Genomic DNA, 16,997 nt, shown 5'->3' with positions numbered 1-16,997 from the left:
TGAACTGCTATTAACTATTTACTAGGTCCATAGAGGTCCACAGTATAAGGAAACTAGGAAGTTGGAAATTACAAAATTAATTATATGCAACCATCGACTCTTAGTATTTTACAGCGCAAGGAAACATTCTGTATCTATGTGATTTTTTTCTTAAATGCAACATTTGTTTCAGCCAAGAACTCTTCTTGCAATATTCACACTGAATTTGAATGTGGAAACAAAGATTGCATTGGATACCATTTGACATGCGATGGAATTGTTCACTGCAAAGATAAATCAGATGAAAAGCAATCATACTGTGGTAAGTAATCTGTTCTATTAGGTAGGAAGTGTGTGAAAGTAGACATTAGCTTTTTCACCCAGCATCATTATTCTCAAAATTCCATCAGTAACTGAGATGAATAATCACTTGAGGCTGGATTTTCAGAAGTGCAATCTGTGACATATTTGCAAATCATAAAATCATCCCTCACTTACCTTGACCTCATGTACTGAATGCTTTCAAAGCTAGTCTATGCCACCATTTATCTAATCTAACAGCTCTGATAAGGGCCCGTTCCTTTGTACTATGACATGGAAGATTGTGCACACCATAGGAAAGACAAATTCTGTATAAGATGTGTATCAAAGGTGAAACATTGGCTAACAATTTGCTTAAAAATAACTTATAAACATGGAAATGTTTATTTAAATTTAGATTATATGTAAATGTTATATTATTGTAATACTAATAGGAAAATGGGCGGGATTTTCCAACTGCGCTTGCCCCGAAACTGGAAAATCCTGCCTGAGGTGAGTGGACTTTTCCATAGTTCGGCCCTTGCCCGCTCCGATTCCCATGGTGGGAGGAACAGTAAAATTCACCCCAGTGAATTTAATCATATGGATATATTTTGTGTGATAAGGCCTATTATGTATGCAACAGCCTGGCAGAAAATATTCAGTGAATGGAGGGCTATGGGGAAAGGGCACAGAAAAGGAGTAGAGGCCAGCATAGACTAGCCATTATTGTGTTGAATGGCAAGGCAGACTTAAAGGGCCTGGTGGCCTACTCCTTTGATTTCTTGCCTGGTTTTGTGTGTTTAAAGTCATAGAGGTTTACAGCATGAAAACGGGCCCTTAGGCCCAACTTGCTCGTGGCGCCCTTTTTTTTAAACTCCTAAGCTAATCCCAATTGCCCGCGTTTGGCTCATATCCCTCAATACCCATCTTATCCATGTAACTATCTAATTGATTTTTAAAAGACAAAATTGTACCCATCTCTACGACTACTTCTGGCAGCTTGTTCCAGACACTCACCACCCTGTGTGAAAAAACTGCCCCTCTCAGCTTAAACCTACTCCGTCTAGTTTTAGACTCCGCTACCTTTGGGAAAAGATAATGACTATCCAGCTGATCTGTGCCCTTCATTATTTTATAGACCTCTGTAAAAACCCCCTCTGGAGTGTAGAAGTGCCTTTTACACTCCAGAGAAAAACAGTCCCAGTCTATCCAGCCTCGCCTTATAACTTAAACCATCAAGTCCCGTTAGCATCCTAGTAAATCTTTTCTGCAGTCTTTCTAGTTTAATAATACCCTTTCTATGACAAGTTGACCAGAACTGTACACAGTATTCCAAGTGTGGTCTTACCAATGTCTTGTACAACTTCAACAAGACGTCCCAACTCCTGTATTCAATGTTCTGACCAATGAAACCAAGCATGTTGAATGCTTTCTTCAATATTCTGTTCACCGTGACACTACTTTCAAAGAGCTATGAACATGTACCCCTAGATCTCTTTGTTCTGTAATTCTCTTTTTGGTCAAAAGCCGCAGGGAGACCTGCAGCCTCTACAGATTGACATTTTCGTTTACCATTTGTATCCATATAAAGCTTTCACAATTTCAGGAAGTCCAAGTGCTCTTTCAGGCAATGAAGTACTTTACTGAAGTACAATCATAAGAACATAAGAACATAAGAAATAGGAGCAGGAGTAGGCCATCTAGCCCTTCGAGCCTGCCCCGCCATTCAATAAGATCATGGCTGATCTGTCGTGGCTCAGTTCCACTTTCCCGCCCTCTCCCCATAACCCTTAATCCCCTCTCTTATCAAGAACCCATCAACCCGCTTCTTAAAAATATTTAGCGAGGCAGCCTCCACCACTTCAACGGGCAGAGAATTCCAGAGATTCACCACCCTTTGAGTGAAGAAGTTCCTCCTCAACTCCGTTCTAAACCGCCTCCCCTTTATCTTGAGGCTGTGCCCCCTAGTCCTACTGTCTTTTTTGAGCGGGAAGAGTCTCTCCACCTCTATCCTATCCATCCCATTCATCATCTTATACGTCTCAATGAGATCTCCCCTCATTCTTCTAAACTCTAACGAGTACAAGCCTAGTTTATTCAGCCTCTCCTCATAGCTCAATCCCCTCAACTCCGGTATCAGCCTAGTAAACCTCCTCTGCACTCCCTCCAGGGCCAAAATAGCCTTGCGCAGGTGCGGCGCCCAAAACTGCACACAGTACTCCAGCTGCGGCCTCACCAATGCCCTATACAGCTGCAGCAAGACCTCCCTACTTTTATATTCAATCCCCCTCGCTATGAAGGCCACTGTTGTAGTATGAAAGACACAGCAGCCATTTTGGAGATAGTGAGGTCCCACAAACAGGAATGTGTTCATGACTATATAATTTGTTTAAGTCATGTTGACTGAAAGATAAATTTTAGCCGGGTTTCCGGTGAGCATTACCTGATTTTGTTTTCAAAATGGTGCCACAGAATATTTTGCTGGGGAGAACAGAATGTCTCGGTTTAATATCTAAAACTGCCACCTCTGACTGAGCAGCATTCTTTAGTACTGCACTGGAATAATAGCCTATGTTTCTGGAGTAAGATTGATGGTGGCATTGTACAGATAACTGAGAAGGCAGTCACATTGCACTGGAGGAGAACCATTGGAGGAGGAGGTTCTGTTGGGCAGGATTTTCTGGCTGCTCTCGCCCCAAGATTGGAAAATCGTGCCCGAGGACCATGTTCTGTCCGTAACAGGCAGGATGAAAAATTCCGCTTCTTAACTACCCCAAAGGCTGCAGAGAGGGCGACACTTATAGGGAAGGGTGATGCAGCATGGGCACTGTCACAACAGTGGCATGGCAGCACAGTGGTTAGCACAGTTGCCTCACAGAGCCAAGATCATGGGTTCGATTTCTGGCTTGGATCACTGAGTGGAGTTTGCATGTTCTCCCCCTGTCTGCGTGGGTTTTCTCAGGATGCTCTGGTTTCCTCCCACAGTCTGAAAGACGTGCTGGTTAGGTGCATTGCGCATGTTAAATTCTCTCTCAGTGTACCAAACAGATGCTGGAGCATGGCGACGAGGGCTATTTCACAGTGACTTATTTGCAGTATTAATGTAAGCCTACTTGTGACATTAATAAATAAACTTTAAAAGGGTTCATTTTTGACTTTGGTAAGTGCCATTGCATTGGTGTCTTATTAGAAAGGTTCAAACTTGAAATTGCAGACTGGAAGGTGACAATGCAATCAAGGACTTCAGAGGAGCAAGCTAAGTATGTGATTTGGAGTTGCATAGAAAAGCCAAAGAGATTGAGTGTCGGTTTTTGGATAAAGGACGGTAGCAAATAGGAATATGTGAGGAGACAAACAATTTCATTCTGAATGTACGTGAATGGACTGCAGTGTTTTAGAAATGAGATCAAGTGAGGAGAGTGTCAGGAAAGAAGTTCGAGAAAGATGGCTATCAGAAGGTAGTTGCATTATTCAAATTTATTGTTTCAAAGGCAATATACCCTATATTAATGAATATTTACATATGCAACAAATTTGACTGTTCCAGATGGGGCTTTTAAAATAGTCAAGTATGAAAAACATCAAGCATCAAAGTATATATATCAGTTTGACAGAAGATGAGTGTTTTAACATTTTGTGAAGATTAATTACAATATTATGAGAAATTCCCACTGAATTCTTATGAAGAAGCAAAGTCATATTGTCTCGGCTATCAGACAGATGTCTTAGCTCTTTTGTAACTGAAGGGATGCAACAACTCCTGACATTCACCACCCGGGATGCTTCAATGTAGCTGTTGATAGCAATTAACAGGGGACAATCTCATTTACACATAGATTAAAGAAACTGCCTGTCTACCGATGCATATTACGGCCAAGGAAAACCACATGCTTTACAACTTAAAAAACAGCCACACAGCAGACTTTAACTTCATACATACACCTGCAGGAAAAAAAAACAACATAAATTAGATAACACACAACGTTAGCTGTTCAGATGCACAATGGACTCCACATGAAAACAGCAGCGGGCATCATTTTTCAAGCCAGAATTATTTATTGATGTAAAACAATTTAGCTGACATAAATGTATTTCTTGGAGCATCAGCAATGTTACAAACACCCTAAGGAAGATCATATAAAAATGCATTGTAGCTTGAACAGAATGTTCAGAAGCTGGATTAACCTCACAGGGTTATCAAAGAGAAAAGATTCATGAGTTGTAACAGCCTAGGAAAACTGGAGTCCAATTCCCAAAGGTCAAAAGGACATTAATGAGGTACATTGCCACCAAAAATAAATTGTATGGTATCTTCAGCCACTCAGCATCCCTGGGCTAGGCTGCCTTTGAAGAACTCATCTGAGTGCATTAACAGCATTTCCATTCACCAAATGTCTAACACTTCATTTCCCCTCTGTCGCTACGAATGACAGAATCCAAATGTCTATAAATGAAAAAATAATAACAGCCACAAAATTAAAATTCCAAACCAAATTGGTAAATCAAATCCTTCCATATTTGCATTGACAAGTCAACTAATTACTCTTGTACACTCCTTTGGTGCCAGTCTTGTGTTTTTGCCTGTCCTATTATTCCTGCTACCCCAGTGGCTGCAGCATGGCAGGTGGAAGGGAGGGCACTTAAAATGATCTTGAAGGACAACTTCAAAATGCTCCGAGCCTATACAGCCCAACAATGGACTGCAGTATCTTGGCGTAGGGTGTCAGCTGTTTGAGCTTGTGGTCTGACAGGCAAGAACAAGGGCATTGCTGAAGTGGCAGGGGCTAGAGAATGAATGCTCCCTTCTTGAGAGAAAACAGCAGGAGTGTGGTCCAGGGATTTAGTATTACTTTCTGAAGTATTGCTTAGCAACCCTAGTTATTTGGTTGAGGATAGATTGTTGGGCTATTTGTACAATACAATCCATAGGCAGCAAGATGATCATGCATAACATCAGTCTGAGCTTCCACTGCAGCCCCAAAGTTAAGTGGGGGGGGCGGTGCACAGGACGGGGGCAGGCTTGGAGGTGGCAGCTACCTTACTGCAATGAAAACTGAGAGGTAGAACTTTACATTATGTATTTCCATTGGGTTTACAGATGCTCTTACTTGGCAAAATTTTGCACTCTGCTGGCTGAAGCAAAAAAAATGGCCTGTAGCTCTCCAGCAGCATAGGCGGGTTTCCTCTCCAGACATTCCAGTATCGTATACAAAAAATCTGGAGGTGCACTAAAAAAAACCTACTTCCCCCCCTCCCATGAATATGGGGAAACCAGCCCCCTGTACACATGCACAGGAACAAGCCCCCCCCCCCGCCCACCCCCACAGATAAGGGGATTCCCACAAGCAATTATCTCCCTTGCAGATAAGGGGAACCACCCCCACCCTCACCCCCACACAAGTACTGGGGCAGCCCTTCCTGTGGAAAAGGGGAACCCCCCTCCCCCTCCCCTCCCCACCCCCCTCCCATGGATAAGGTAAATATCCCCATTCATTTGGGCAACCACCCCTGTGGATAAGGAGAAACACCAACCCCCACCACCACCCCCATTTCCTCCCCCCAATCCCATCCCGTACACTCCCCCTATGGATAATGGGTAACCCGCTCCCCATGGATAAGGGGAACTCCACCCTCTTGGGCATACTCCTTCTCAATAAAGGGAATCTCCCCAATCCCACAAGCACAAGAGATAACATCGACTTTCTGTGAATAAGGGGAATCAAAATTACCCTCCAGCAAACTAGCATTTGCACCATCCTTAATTCCTTTCCTGCAGGCCTCTCATGCTTGCTGTGATCAAGTGCAAATCCTGCCTCTGTATTACTCATTAAACTTTGATCAGTGTCAGTATCTGAACTGGTGGCTCCAAGTGTAGAAATCAAGTAGCTATATCATCATCACCATCATTGTCACTTTGCTGTTCTGGCACTGTCTGGCCTGATTGCACTTCCTAGGTATCTGAAATGAAAAAAAAGGTCAGAAATGTAAGTTGTGATGTAGTGTTTAAAGTTTAAAGTTTTAAAGTTTGTTTATTAGTGTCACAAGTAGGCTTATATTAATTCTGCAATAAAGTTACTGTGAAAATCCCCTAATCGCAACACACCAGCGTCTGTTTGGCTACACTGAGGGAAAATTTAGCATGGCCAAGGCATCTAATCAACACAACTTTTGGACTATGGGAGGAAACCAGAGCATCCAGAGGAAACCCATGCAGACAGGGGGAGAACCTGGGTCCCCGGCACTGTGAAGCATCTGTGCAAACCACTGTGCTACTGTGCTGCCCTAGGGGGTTAGGGGGATTGGGTGGTGGGGGCAACTTGGAAATCAGAATAGAGTGTGGGATGAGGAGGAAATGTGATTTGAGAAGGAAAATTACCTGTGGGAAGATCATCATCTTCAATGTATTCAGCGACTCAGCAACAGAAATCCTAATATTTTCAAGTACTGTTTCATCCGTGAGAGTCTGGATGTGCAAGTGTACTTGCTCATGTGGGCATTGCTGGTAAAGCCAATAATTTTTGTCAATCATTATTTACACTGGAGAAGGTGATGGTGAGCCATTTTCTTGAACTGCTACAGTTCATTTGGTACACCCACAGTGCTGTTGGGAAGGGAGTATAATTAGTTCAGTAAGGGCCTGTTTAGACAGGCTGAAGTGAAGTGTTAGCTTTTAATGATCAACATCTTTATGAGGTTATAATAAGTCATTCTTTCTTTGATCTGCTTTTTCAATGTCTGTATGTTAGTTTCAATTATGAGGTGTAAAGCAAAGTAGGACTCCTGTTATTGACATTCTCATGGCTTTGTCCACTTGATACATTCATCGAGTTGTAAAAGCAGCAATCATTTTCAAAGTCAATATTTAATTCTTAATTTATTTTCATCAACAATTCAAGACATGCCATTGTCATCATATTGCTCATTGGCGCTGGGCATAGTGCATACTGGTCCCTCCGATACTCTGAGGACCTGTGAACCATGAGTTCTCAAAAACCGAGCCTGACTCCACAATAATTCTGAGGGGGGGATATGGGATGGATATCCCTACAATAGATTTGACCACAATATTTTCCCATACTGGTGAAAATTGCTGGATCTGGGAATAATGACAGAAATTCCAGAATCGGGTACTGCTTGCCATTTTTAAAGCCCTCCTCAGAGTCAGCCTGATTCTGCAAAACCCTGGCCCCCATGTTACAGGAAACTCAACTCTTATGAAGTTAATTGAACCCACCCTCCTGATAATCGGCTTATCTGATATCGTCATTTTAGCACACTATCTTTAGTGGTTAGCACCCCTGCCTCACAGCGCCAGGGATCCGGGTTTGATTCTGGCCTTGGGTGACTGTCTGAGTGGACTTTGCGTGTTCTCCTCGTGTCTGTGTGGGTTTCCTCTGGGTGCTCCAGTTTCTTCCCACAGTCCAAAGATGCGCAGGTTAGGTAGATTGGCCACGTTAAATTGCAGCTTGGTATCTCAAGATGTGTAGGTTAGTGGGATTAGCAGAGCGATGGGAAAAGGCCTGGCTGGAATGCTCTGTTGGAAAGTCGGTACAAACTTGATGGGCCAAATGGCCTCCTTTTGTATTGTAGGGATTCTATGATTACTGAGGGTTACTGTACTGACAGTGGTGCCATTTGCTTATGCTAACCTACAGCATCATTTCAAGAAGAATTGGATGTTTTGTTGGTGTACTAGTTGACATTTCTCTTCCAAAACCAGCTCTAAAAGCAAATTAACTGATTGTTTATCTCTCTTTTTTGTGAAGTCCTGTTGTGTATTCATTGGCTCTTGCATTTGCTGGTATTTACATTTCCAAAGCAATTTATCGGCTGTGCGAGGCTTAGATGTTCAATAAGATATTATATGAATGCAAGTCTTTTATTTCTTAATCTGCCAACATTAAAACTTTTATCACCTTGTTAAAGCTGGACTATAAACTGCAAATCAACATTATGACCTCCCAACTGCAATTTTGTACCCAGGCAAATATTGCCTGCATGACACCAGATTGTGCTAAAATTTGTTGTCAGTAATCTCCCTCTGCAATTCAGGAAGCTAATGCAGACAGTAACTGAGCTCAGCTCACCAGTAACATTCACAAACTATACTGGATAAGATAATCACAGTCAGGTTGTGAGAGGGACACTACGCTTATTTTCAGTGCCCCTGCAGAAACATTAGCTTGAATTTGTGAAGGGTATATGGCTATCGGGCACAAAGAGAATTGAATGCCCGCTGTGAACAGTTCGAAGATGTACCTGAGTAAGTACTCGGCAACTGTGTGTCCAAGCAAGAATGCCATTCTTTGGGTGGGGAGCGACAAGCATATTGAAATTAATGCATGTAAACTATGACCTCTTTATTGTAATTAGCAGAAAAAAAATTACAATTCAAAAGCTCGATGTGGAGTTCATTTTATCTCTGACCGAAATATGTCAATCAGACACTGTTATCAACTTCCCTGCGGTTTCTGCCCTTGAAATTAAAGTCACTGCCAGTGACTAAAAAGGGACTAACTGGGGAGAATGTTCATCAATTACAAGTAACTGGAACATTTATCAAAGAGACTGATTTTGGCCAAATTGGATTTTGAGCGATAACGCACACCAGAAACAAAAGAGTGAAAGGGGTGTGATTAATATGGAAGATGAGAAAGACTCAGATTTGTTGGAAACATTCTCCTCTCCCCAGTAATGAAGGTGTCAGGGCAGACGGTGACAGAAGAGAAGTGGGAGAGAAGCCTTAAGTCACGAAATTTTGTAATGATCACAGAAAATTACACCAGCTGCCTTGTTAAGGAAAACAATTAGGAGTGAGAAAGGTGAAGTTAATAGCCTGTTTCTCCAATTAACCTCCAATCCAACTTTGTAAAATTGATCGCTGAATGCTTGAAACATTCATTGTCTTACTGGACACTATCGTCCATCACATGTGATGAATTTATCATCTTGCCACTTCACTTTTGTTTCTCTGGTTTCTTTGCATCAGCAAACAGGAGCTGTCGGAAAGGCTTTAAGCATTGTTACAATGGCCGCTGCATATCCAATGCAAAGTGGTGTGATGGGGTGGATGACTGCGCTGACAACTCAGATGAAGTATCTTGTAATAGTAAGTATTAGGTTGGTGTTATGAGCAGTATTTGCACTGAACAATCTTTCAAACGACTTGTTCACCATGCAGGTGACCAAAATAGCAGAAATTAAATTGTTTTATCTCCAGTGATGTGTAGGTTAGGTTGATGTCCTGAGGACCTGGATTCAGATCCCATCATGGCAGTTGGTGGAGTTTGAATTTATTTAAAATGATCTGGAATTAAGAATTTACTGATGACCATGAAACCATTGGTGATTGTCCGAAAAATGAACCAATTCACTTGTGATCTTTCAGGAAGGAAATCTGCCATCCTTACCTGGTCTGACCTAAATGTAACTCCAGAGCCACAGCAATGTGATGGATTTTCAACTGCCCTCTGAACAAAGGCAGCCAAGGATGGGCAATGAATGCTGGACAGGCAGCAACACCCATGTACCATGAATGAATTAAAAAAGAGATTGGCCATGCTAAATTGCCCATTAATGTCAGGGGGATTAGCAGGGTAAGTATGTGGGGTTAAAGGGATAGGAGCTGGGTGGGATAGTTGTCAGCGCAGATTTGATGAGCTAACTGACCTCCTTCTGCACTGCTGGGATTCTATGATTCTATGATATATCATGATCTGAGGATTGTTTTCCAGCTAGCCAGCTTTCAGGATTATTAGAATCCATTCAGGCTTTCCCCAAGAACAATACTTTCATTAAAAACAATTGACTTTCAAATATAAATAGCGGTACATTTTGCTCCCAACATCTGCCTTTTAAACATTACTCCATGGCATTCCTGATCTCATGTTTCCCATGTCATGTCCCATTTATTTCAAGTTTTGCACTAATTCTAATCAGTTAAATGTTATGGTTTGCAATTGCATACGAATTGTTTAATTGTGAATGAAATATAACTTATTGGCCAGCATTTTCTGCAGGCACCCTTGGTAGATTTAAATTCCACCCATTTAGAAAATTAGTAACTTAAGTAACTGAAACTGAAACTAAGAGCATAACTGTACCTTGACCTATGTTTTACTTCTAGATTCCACATGTGGTGCAGCTGAATTTCGATGCAGAGATGGGACTTGCATTGTCAAATCAGCACAGTGCAACCAGGTGATAGATTGTGTAGATGCTTCTGATGAAACAAACTGCGGTAAGTTGTAAGCTTTTGCCATGTGTTGTTATTAGCATTTCACAGAAAGTAGGTGCACATTCACTGGCCAACAGACATAATTGGAAGGCATCAGTTACTTGAGCATTATTTTCTTTACTGCTGCCAAAACACATATTTGAAAGGTTTTATGGATAATATAAGATCATATGACACAGGAACAGAAATAAGACATTCAGCCCATCGAGTCTGCTGTGCCATTCAATGAGATCATGACTGATCTGACATAATCCTCAACTCCACTTTCCATTTATTCCCCATAACTTTTGATTCCTTTAAAGATGAAAAACCTTCCATCTTAACCTTGAACTTAACTGTTCACAATATCCCAGGTGCCTCGTATAGTTTTAGCAAGACCTCCCTATTTTTATACTTTATTCCCTTTGAAATAAAGGAAATTCCATTTGCCTTCCTGATTACCTGCTGAACTTGCCTGCTAGCGTTTTGTGATTTATGCGTGAGGACCCTCAAATCCCTCTGTGCTGCAGTCTTTCTTCATCTGAGTAATATTCAACGTCTTTATTGTTCTGACTAAAATGCGTAACTTCACATTTTCTTACATTATATTCCATTTGCCAAATTTTTGCCCACCAACCAGCCTATATCCCTCTGCAGACTGTCATGTTCACCATTGCCTGTCCACCTATTTTTGTGTTAATTGGCAATAGTACATTCATTCCCCACATCCAAGTTATGAATATGCATTGTAAATAATTGTGGCCCCAGGACTGGTCTCTGTGTCACCCCACAAGGTACAGATTGCCATCCTGAAAATGCCCCATGTATCCCAACTCTGCCTTTTAACAGCTAGCCAACCCTCTGTTTATGCTAATATACTACACCAACCACCATAGGCTGTTATCTTATTCAATAGCCTTTTATGCAGTACCTTATTAAATGCATTTTTGGAAATCCAACTATATTACATCTACTGGTTCCCCTTTATCATTACTACCTCAATGAATTAAAATAAATCTTCCAGGAATTATCCCATTTTGTGAAGCCATATTGACTCTGCTTGAATATATTTTTAAATGCTCTGCTATTACATCCTTTATAATGGACTCTTAACATATTCCCAATGACAGAAGTTAAGTTAACTGGCCTAAATTTAATTGTTTTTTTTCCTCCCTTTTTGAATAAGACTGTTACTTTGGCTGTTTTCCAATCCTCTGCAACTTTTCCAGACTTTAAGCATTCTTGGAAGATTACGACCAGTGCATCCATTATCTCTGTAGCTGTTTCCTCTAATATCTGAGGGTGTGATGCAAACAATCAGGTCTAAGGGATTTATTGGCCTTCAGAGCCATAAGTTTCCCTAGTACTTTATGTCTAGTGATAATTTATATATTTATTTCTTCTCCCTTGCACCAACTTCTGCCCCTTGATTATTTAGTCTTTTTGGAATGTTATTAGTGTCTTCCATTGTGAAGATTGATGTAACGCTGCCATTTCCAGTCTAATTCCCTGAGGAATTTATGTTCACTTTGGCCTCTTTCTTCCTTTTTATATATTTAAAGAACTTCTTGCTTTCCACTTTTACATATACTATGAGTTTACCCTCCTAGTTTATCTTCTTTTTTGGTCATCTTTTGTTTGTTTTTAAATCTTGCACAACTGTCTAGCTTACCATTAATCTTTGCCACATTTTATGTTTTTTTTATCCCCCTTCCTAGAATACTACTTTCTCACTGGGATACACCCTTGTTGTGAGTCATGAACTATTTCAGAAACAACTGCCATTGCTGATCAACCTTCTTGTCTGCTAACCTCCATTCCCAGTCCACTCCAGGCAACTCTGTCCTCATTCCTTTATAATTACCCTTATTTAAGTGCAGCCCAGTTATTTCTGATCCAAGTTTCTCACTCTTGAACTCAATTATGGCATTATGTAATATTTCAAGTAGATCATAATTTCCAGTGAAATATAATGTGTTCTTTTCAATGAGATGCAAACATTATTTATCTTGACAAGGTGATTTCTATTAATTCTGATGCAGGCAACACAGACTGCACTGGTTTCTATAGAGTTGGAATTAAGGACACAAATTTCATAAAATGTAATAGTACCTCACTCTGCATCCTTCCATCGTGGATATGTGATGGCTCCAATGATTGTGGTGACTACACAGATGAACTAAATTGCCAAGGTAAACATCCTTTATAGTTTATAATAAAAATAATAGACAAACATCCGAAATTGAAAGTTCATCCTAAAGAGCCCTTGCAACCATGGGGCGGCACAGCACATTGCTGCTTCACAGTACAGAGATCCAGGTTCAATTCCTGGCTTGGGTCACTGTCTGTGCGGAGACTGCACATTCTCCTCATGTCTGCGTGGGTTTCCTTTGAGTGCTCCCGTTTTCTCCCACAGTCTGAAAGACATGCTATATTCGCCCTCAGTGTACCCAAACAGGTGCTGGAGTGTGGCGACTGCGGGATTTTCACAGTAACTTAATTGCTGTATTAATGTTAGCCTACTTGTGACACTAATAAACTTTAAACATTAAAAGTTTTAACCCAGGCAACGCTGAGGAAATGGTGCCAACAACATTTTGAGTGTCTTATCACCATGATCTGTTTGAAATAAATATTCTTTTTATGCTGCATACCACTGATGGAACATATTGATTTCTTTTGTTTTATCAGGGAGTAATTTTCACATGTACAGCTTTGCTGACTTTTTCCCTGCTCTTTCTAGCTGAGCTTTCTGTTGTCTAGGCTCTTGGCTCAGGAATTCCTTACTGAAAGCTCCCTATCTCTCATTCCTCTTTTAAGACTGTTTACATTCTATCTCTTATGGACGAGCTTCTCCTTTTCCAATATTTCCTTCACTGTTGTCATTTTTTTCCCTGAAATGGGTGCATTTTGATATTGGTTACCTGAACAAAGATTCTGTGAATTTAGCAGTGCCCTGTTCATGTACAGATCAGGTAGGCTGGTTGCATTGCCAAGTTCTCCATGCTTGTGCCTTCTTTCGAATTTATGGCATGTTGTATTCAGAGAAACCAAGAGCACACAATAGGAGATTTCTAATTTTGGAATTGCGCCAAGCATTCGAATTAGAATTTAAACTGCCAGCCAGCTGTTTGAACTTTGATCTCACATGTTGTGATATTATATGAAGTGGTCCTTTGGGCTATTACACTGTTATCCACATTCACCTTTCAAGCATTCTCCACATTATAATTCTTTCGGGTGTATCATAGCGTGCTATACTGGGTGAAACCGGCAAGTTATTGCCATCATCTGCCATCAAAGAAAGTGACAACATGCAGCTATTCACATTTCATATTAATGATGAACAGCAGGTTATGTGAAAAGCCCCGTACCCAATCCTCTAATTGCATTATTAAGAAATGTGTGAACATTAAACAGATGTGCTTAGAGATTTAGGTTGGTGGAAATTCTGAAGGGTAACATCTTATTTAAAACATATTATGATTGACATATTTAGAGCATGGATCTCAGAGCAGTCTCCTTAGCGAAGCTAATGTTCTTTTTTCATGATGTAGATGCAAACAGCACTGTGGTAGTTTCTGTGCATAGCTCATAAAGTTCATACCTTTCACCCATATATCTACCACCAATCATTTTTCATCATGTAACATGATGTTCATGGCACGCATGGAGTCTCAAAATATTTCTCATGTGCAGATAAATCATTGTAATCAGTATTTACAGAAGCAGAAGAAGACAGGGTCAATTTTGACGTGTGTGTGTGTGTGTGTGTGTGTGTGTGTGTGTGTGTGTGTGTGTGTGTGTGTGTGTGTGTGTGTGTGTGTGTGTGTGTGTGTGTGTGTGTGTACATCTGTGTTTGTGGTTGCGGGGGATGTGTGTAGTGTTTAGAAATATTTTTCAATGGGTTGGGAAAAGCTCTAGATTCTTAACTAGGCCTGATTAATATTGAAAAGGGTCCATTGTTTGTAGCTCAGAGTACATTAACCGCTGCCTTCCCACTGCCACCACCCCACCCCATGAGTTTAGTAGTGTCACTAACCTCTGCACAAATTGCACATTGATTGCCCCACTGCTGAATTGATCTGCATTAAAAACAAAGGATGTGCAAATCAGTTTTTATGCCTACAAATATCCTGATGCCTTCACTGTTTCTAAATAGCACAGTGTAGGTAACCCTGGGTACTAGATTTTAGTGTCACAATCATTTTCAGAGCAATTTCATGTTATGTTCATTGTAATAAACTAACAAGATCAAAAGCCTTTCCATGCTAACACTGAGATACAAAACAAATTTGATGTTGTTATCCTTTTCCAACAGACTAACCCAAAACCGCATTATGAAGCAGTCATTGACTAGCAACAGATGATTTCATTCGACAGAAGAATCTCATTTACTCAGGCATCCAGTGGGATGTTCAATGCCATTTTCTGTTGTCAACTCCTACTAATAAATTAGCTTCATATGAATACATTTAAAACATAAAAAACTGACTGTAAATATGTGGGCCAAGGTAGCATCTTATTCACTGAGAATTAGCTCCCACGCTTTAAGCAATCTTTTAATCTTTATTTTCAAATTCTGTTTGCATTTATTTTTCTTTCTTCTAAACTGTGAAATGACAACATGTGTTAACATCACCTGAAATGATCTGCAGCCAAGTGGAATGAATCAGAGAGATTTTCCTCACTTCCTGCTCCCTTAATGCCAACAACTTCCCTTTCCTGAGAAAATGGTCCAACTGTCTCATAGGCCGATTTCCGGCATGGAGCTAAACACACCCCAAATCCAGGCCCTGGAGACACTTGGAGGCTGTGGAGCCCAATGGGGAGACCTTCGCTGATGTCTGCCAGCCTGCCACACTGCTAGAGCAGCACAGCAGGCTGGGAGAATCGTGCCTTCCCCCACCCCCCCTATATTTAGTCAATTATAAATTAATACATGGAAGGTCGTTTCTTTGTGCAGTAACCTTTTTCACTGAACGTGTGATTGCCGTGTTCAAAGTATTGTATCAAGGCACCAAGGCACATTTGAACAAAATGAAGAATTTGCACTGTGACTGGCATCAAAGGACTGGGCAGACTGATGCAACCAGTTATCCACAAACAACAGCACAGGCTCACTCTTGAAAACTTTGACAATCAAAGTGGTTCACCACAAGCTAACGTCTGTCAGAAAAGACTAATGAGAAATCCTCACGATTCCTCACTGCGTCAGGAATATTCTGATTGATATGAGTTGGCTTTATGGCACTGCACATTCAAAAATATCACTTATCAATCTTACAAACTCAACAGTCAGCCGATCATTGAAGTCTCTGGGCTCAGGTGATGTTGATGGTGAAAGTTGTCAGATCGTCGCAATAAGCCATAATGAATGACTTACTTTGGTGCTTATTCATAATTCAAACCATGAGATGAAAGCGTGCCAAAGAAATATGCTGCATTTCAAATTCCAGCTGTACAAAGAATGTGCAAAGCAGTGCCCATTATTTGCTCCAAGAATAAAAACAAATCTGCCACATTCTGCCTGAACTAATCCTCGCACAGGATCAGTTAATTGATCTGTTTTAATAACGATCATTATGTTTAAAAGACATGAAACATCACTAGAGAAATCAAAAGAAACTGACACCTCCACACACTACAACATAATTAACTACAACCATGCGTGTTCAATCTCTGAGTACTGAGGTGTCATCTCAAGAGTTCCTGTTCCCCAGTGTCAGGGAACACAGATCTTTATTCAGTCTAATCGCTCCACACTTCAGATGTTCACAGCCCACTCAAGGCGGTTCCCAACCAGTTCACCCCACACCCCAGTTCACATGATCAGTTCCCTTAAGGAGGCTGTGGCCCAACATACATAACAATGTTCCCATTTCCATTTTCCCCTACTCCTTCAGTCCATTAACCACAATTCGATGGATAAACTACTCGATTTCTTAACTACAGCTGGAAGATTACCACTCTATAGCTACTGCTTGGCATTCTCCTTCCCTGCGTCTCTCTGCATTCCCATTTCCTCGCCAATTCCTCAGCTATTTTCTGCCCGGTGCACCATATCGGACTGAACAGACTTACTTTCATGTCTGGTTGTAGTCCACTTTCTCTCTACGTTCACTGGTACAAAAAACCTGCTAGAACAAGTCTGAGTGAGCCATTCAGTTTGGGCTCTATAAATCAGCCAAAGGACCAAATTAGTTGCTGCGAAGTTCTGACAGGTACCGCAGACTGTAGGCTCATTGTATCTGCCCAGCATCAGAACAGAGAGTACCTGGAAAATCAACCCACCCTCTCTGAAACTTTGCAGTCCAGTGCCAATAAAGAATTTCCATCCAAACCATTAAACCATCCTGTTTCTTTCAGATGTCGATATATTTCAGTTTTATTCTTTCTTTATTTGTGTTTTTGTTAGTTGGGTTCAGTTATTTAAATGTGACTGAGTGCTGTGCAGTATCTTCTCCAGAGATGAGTTACAAGCTTTCTGAAGTACTAA

At 41.0% G+C, this 16,997-nt stretch overlaps 1 protein-coding gene across 1 annotated transcript in view; it reads left to right on the top strand.

Annotated features, from left to right (window-relative positions):
- Nucleotides 1–16,997, top strand: part of LOC145350212 (low-density lipoprotein receptor-related protein 1-like) — a 1,564,930-nt gene that overhangs the window by 1,289,301 nt on the left and 258,632 nt on the right. Inside the window, exons 46-49 of the mRNA XM_080199274.1 lie at nt 173–301; nt 9,272–9,391; nt 10,409–10,522; nt 12,541–12,690. Coding sequence (XP_080055400.1) covers nt 173–301; nt 9,272–9,391; nt 10,409–10,522; nt 12,541–12,690 — 513 coding nt within the window. The remainder of the gene's footprint in view (nt 1–172; nt 302–9,271; nt 9,392–10,408; nt 10,523–12,540; nt 12,691–16,997) is intronic.

This window comes from Carcharhinus amblyrhynchos, chromosome 11 (assembly GCF_965287045.1).
Source record: "Carcharhinus amblyrhynchos chromosome 11, sCarAmb.v2.hapA, whole genome shotgun sequence".
NCBI lineage: Eukaryota > Metazoa > Chordata > Chondrichthyes > Carcharhiniformes > Carcharhinidae > Carcharhinus > Carcharhinus amblyrhynchos.
The sequence above is the reverse complement of the archived record's forward strand: the minus strand, read 5'-3'. Positions and strand labels throughout refer to the sequence as shown.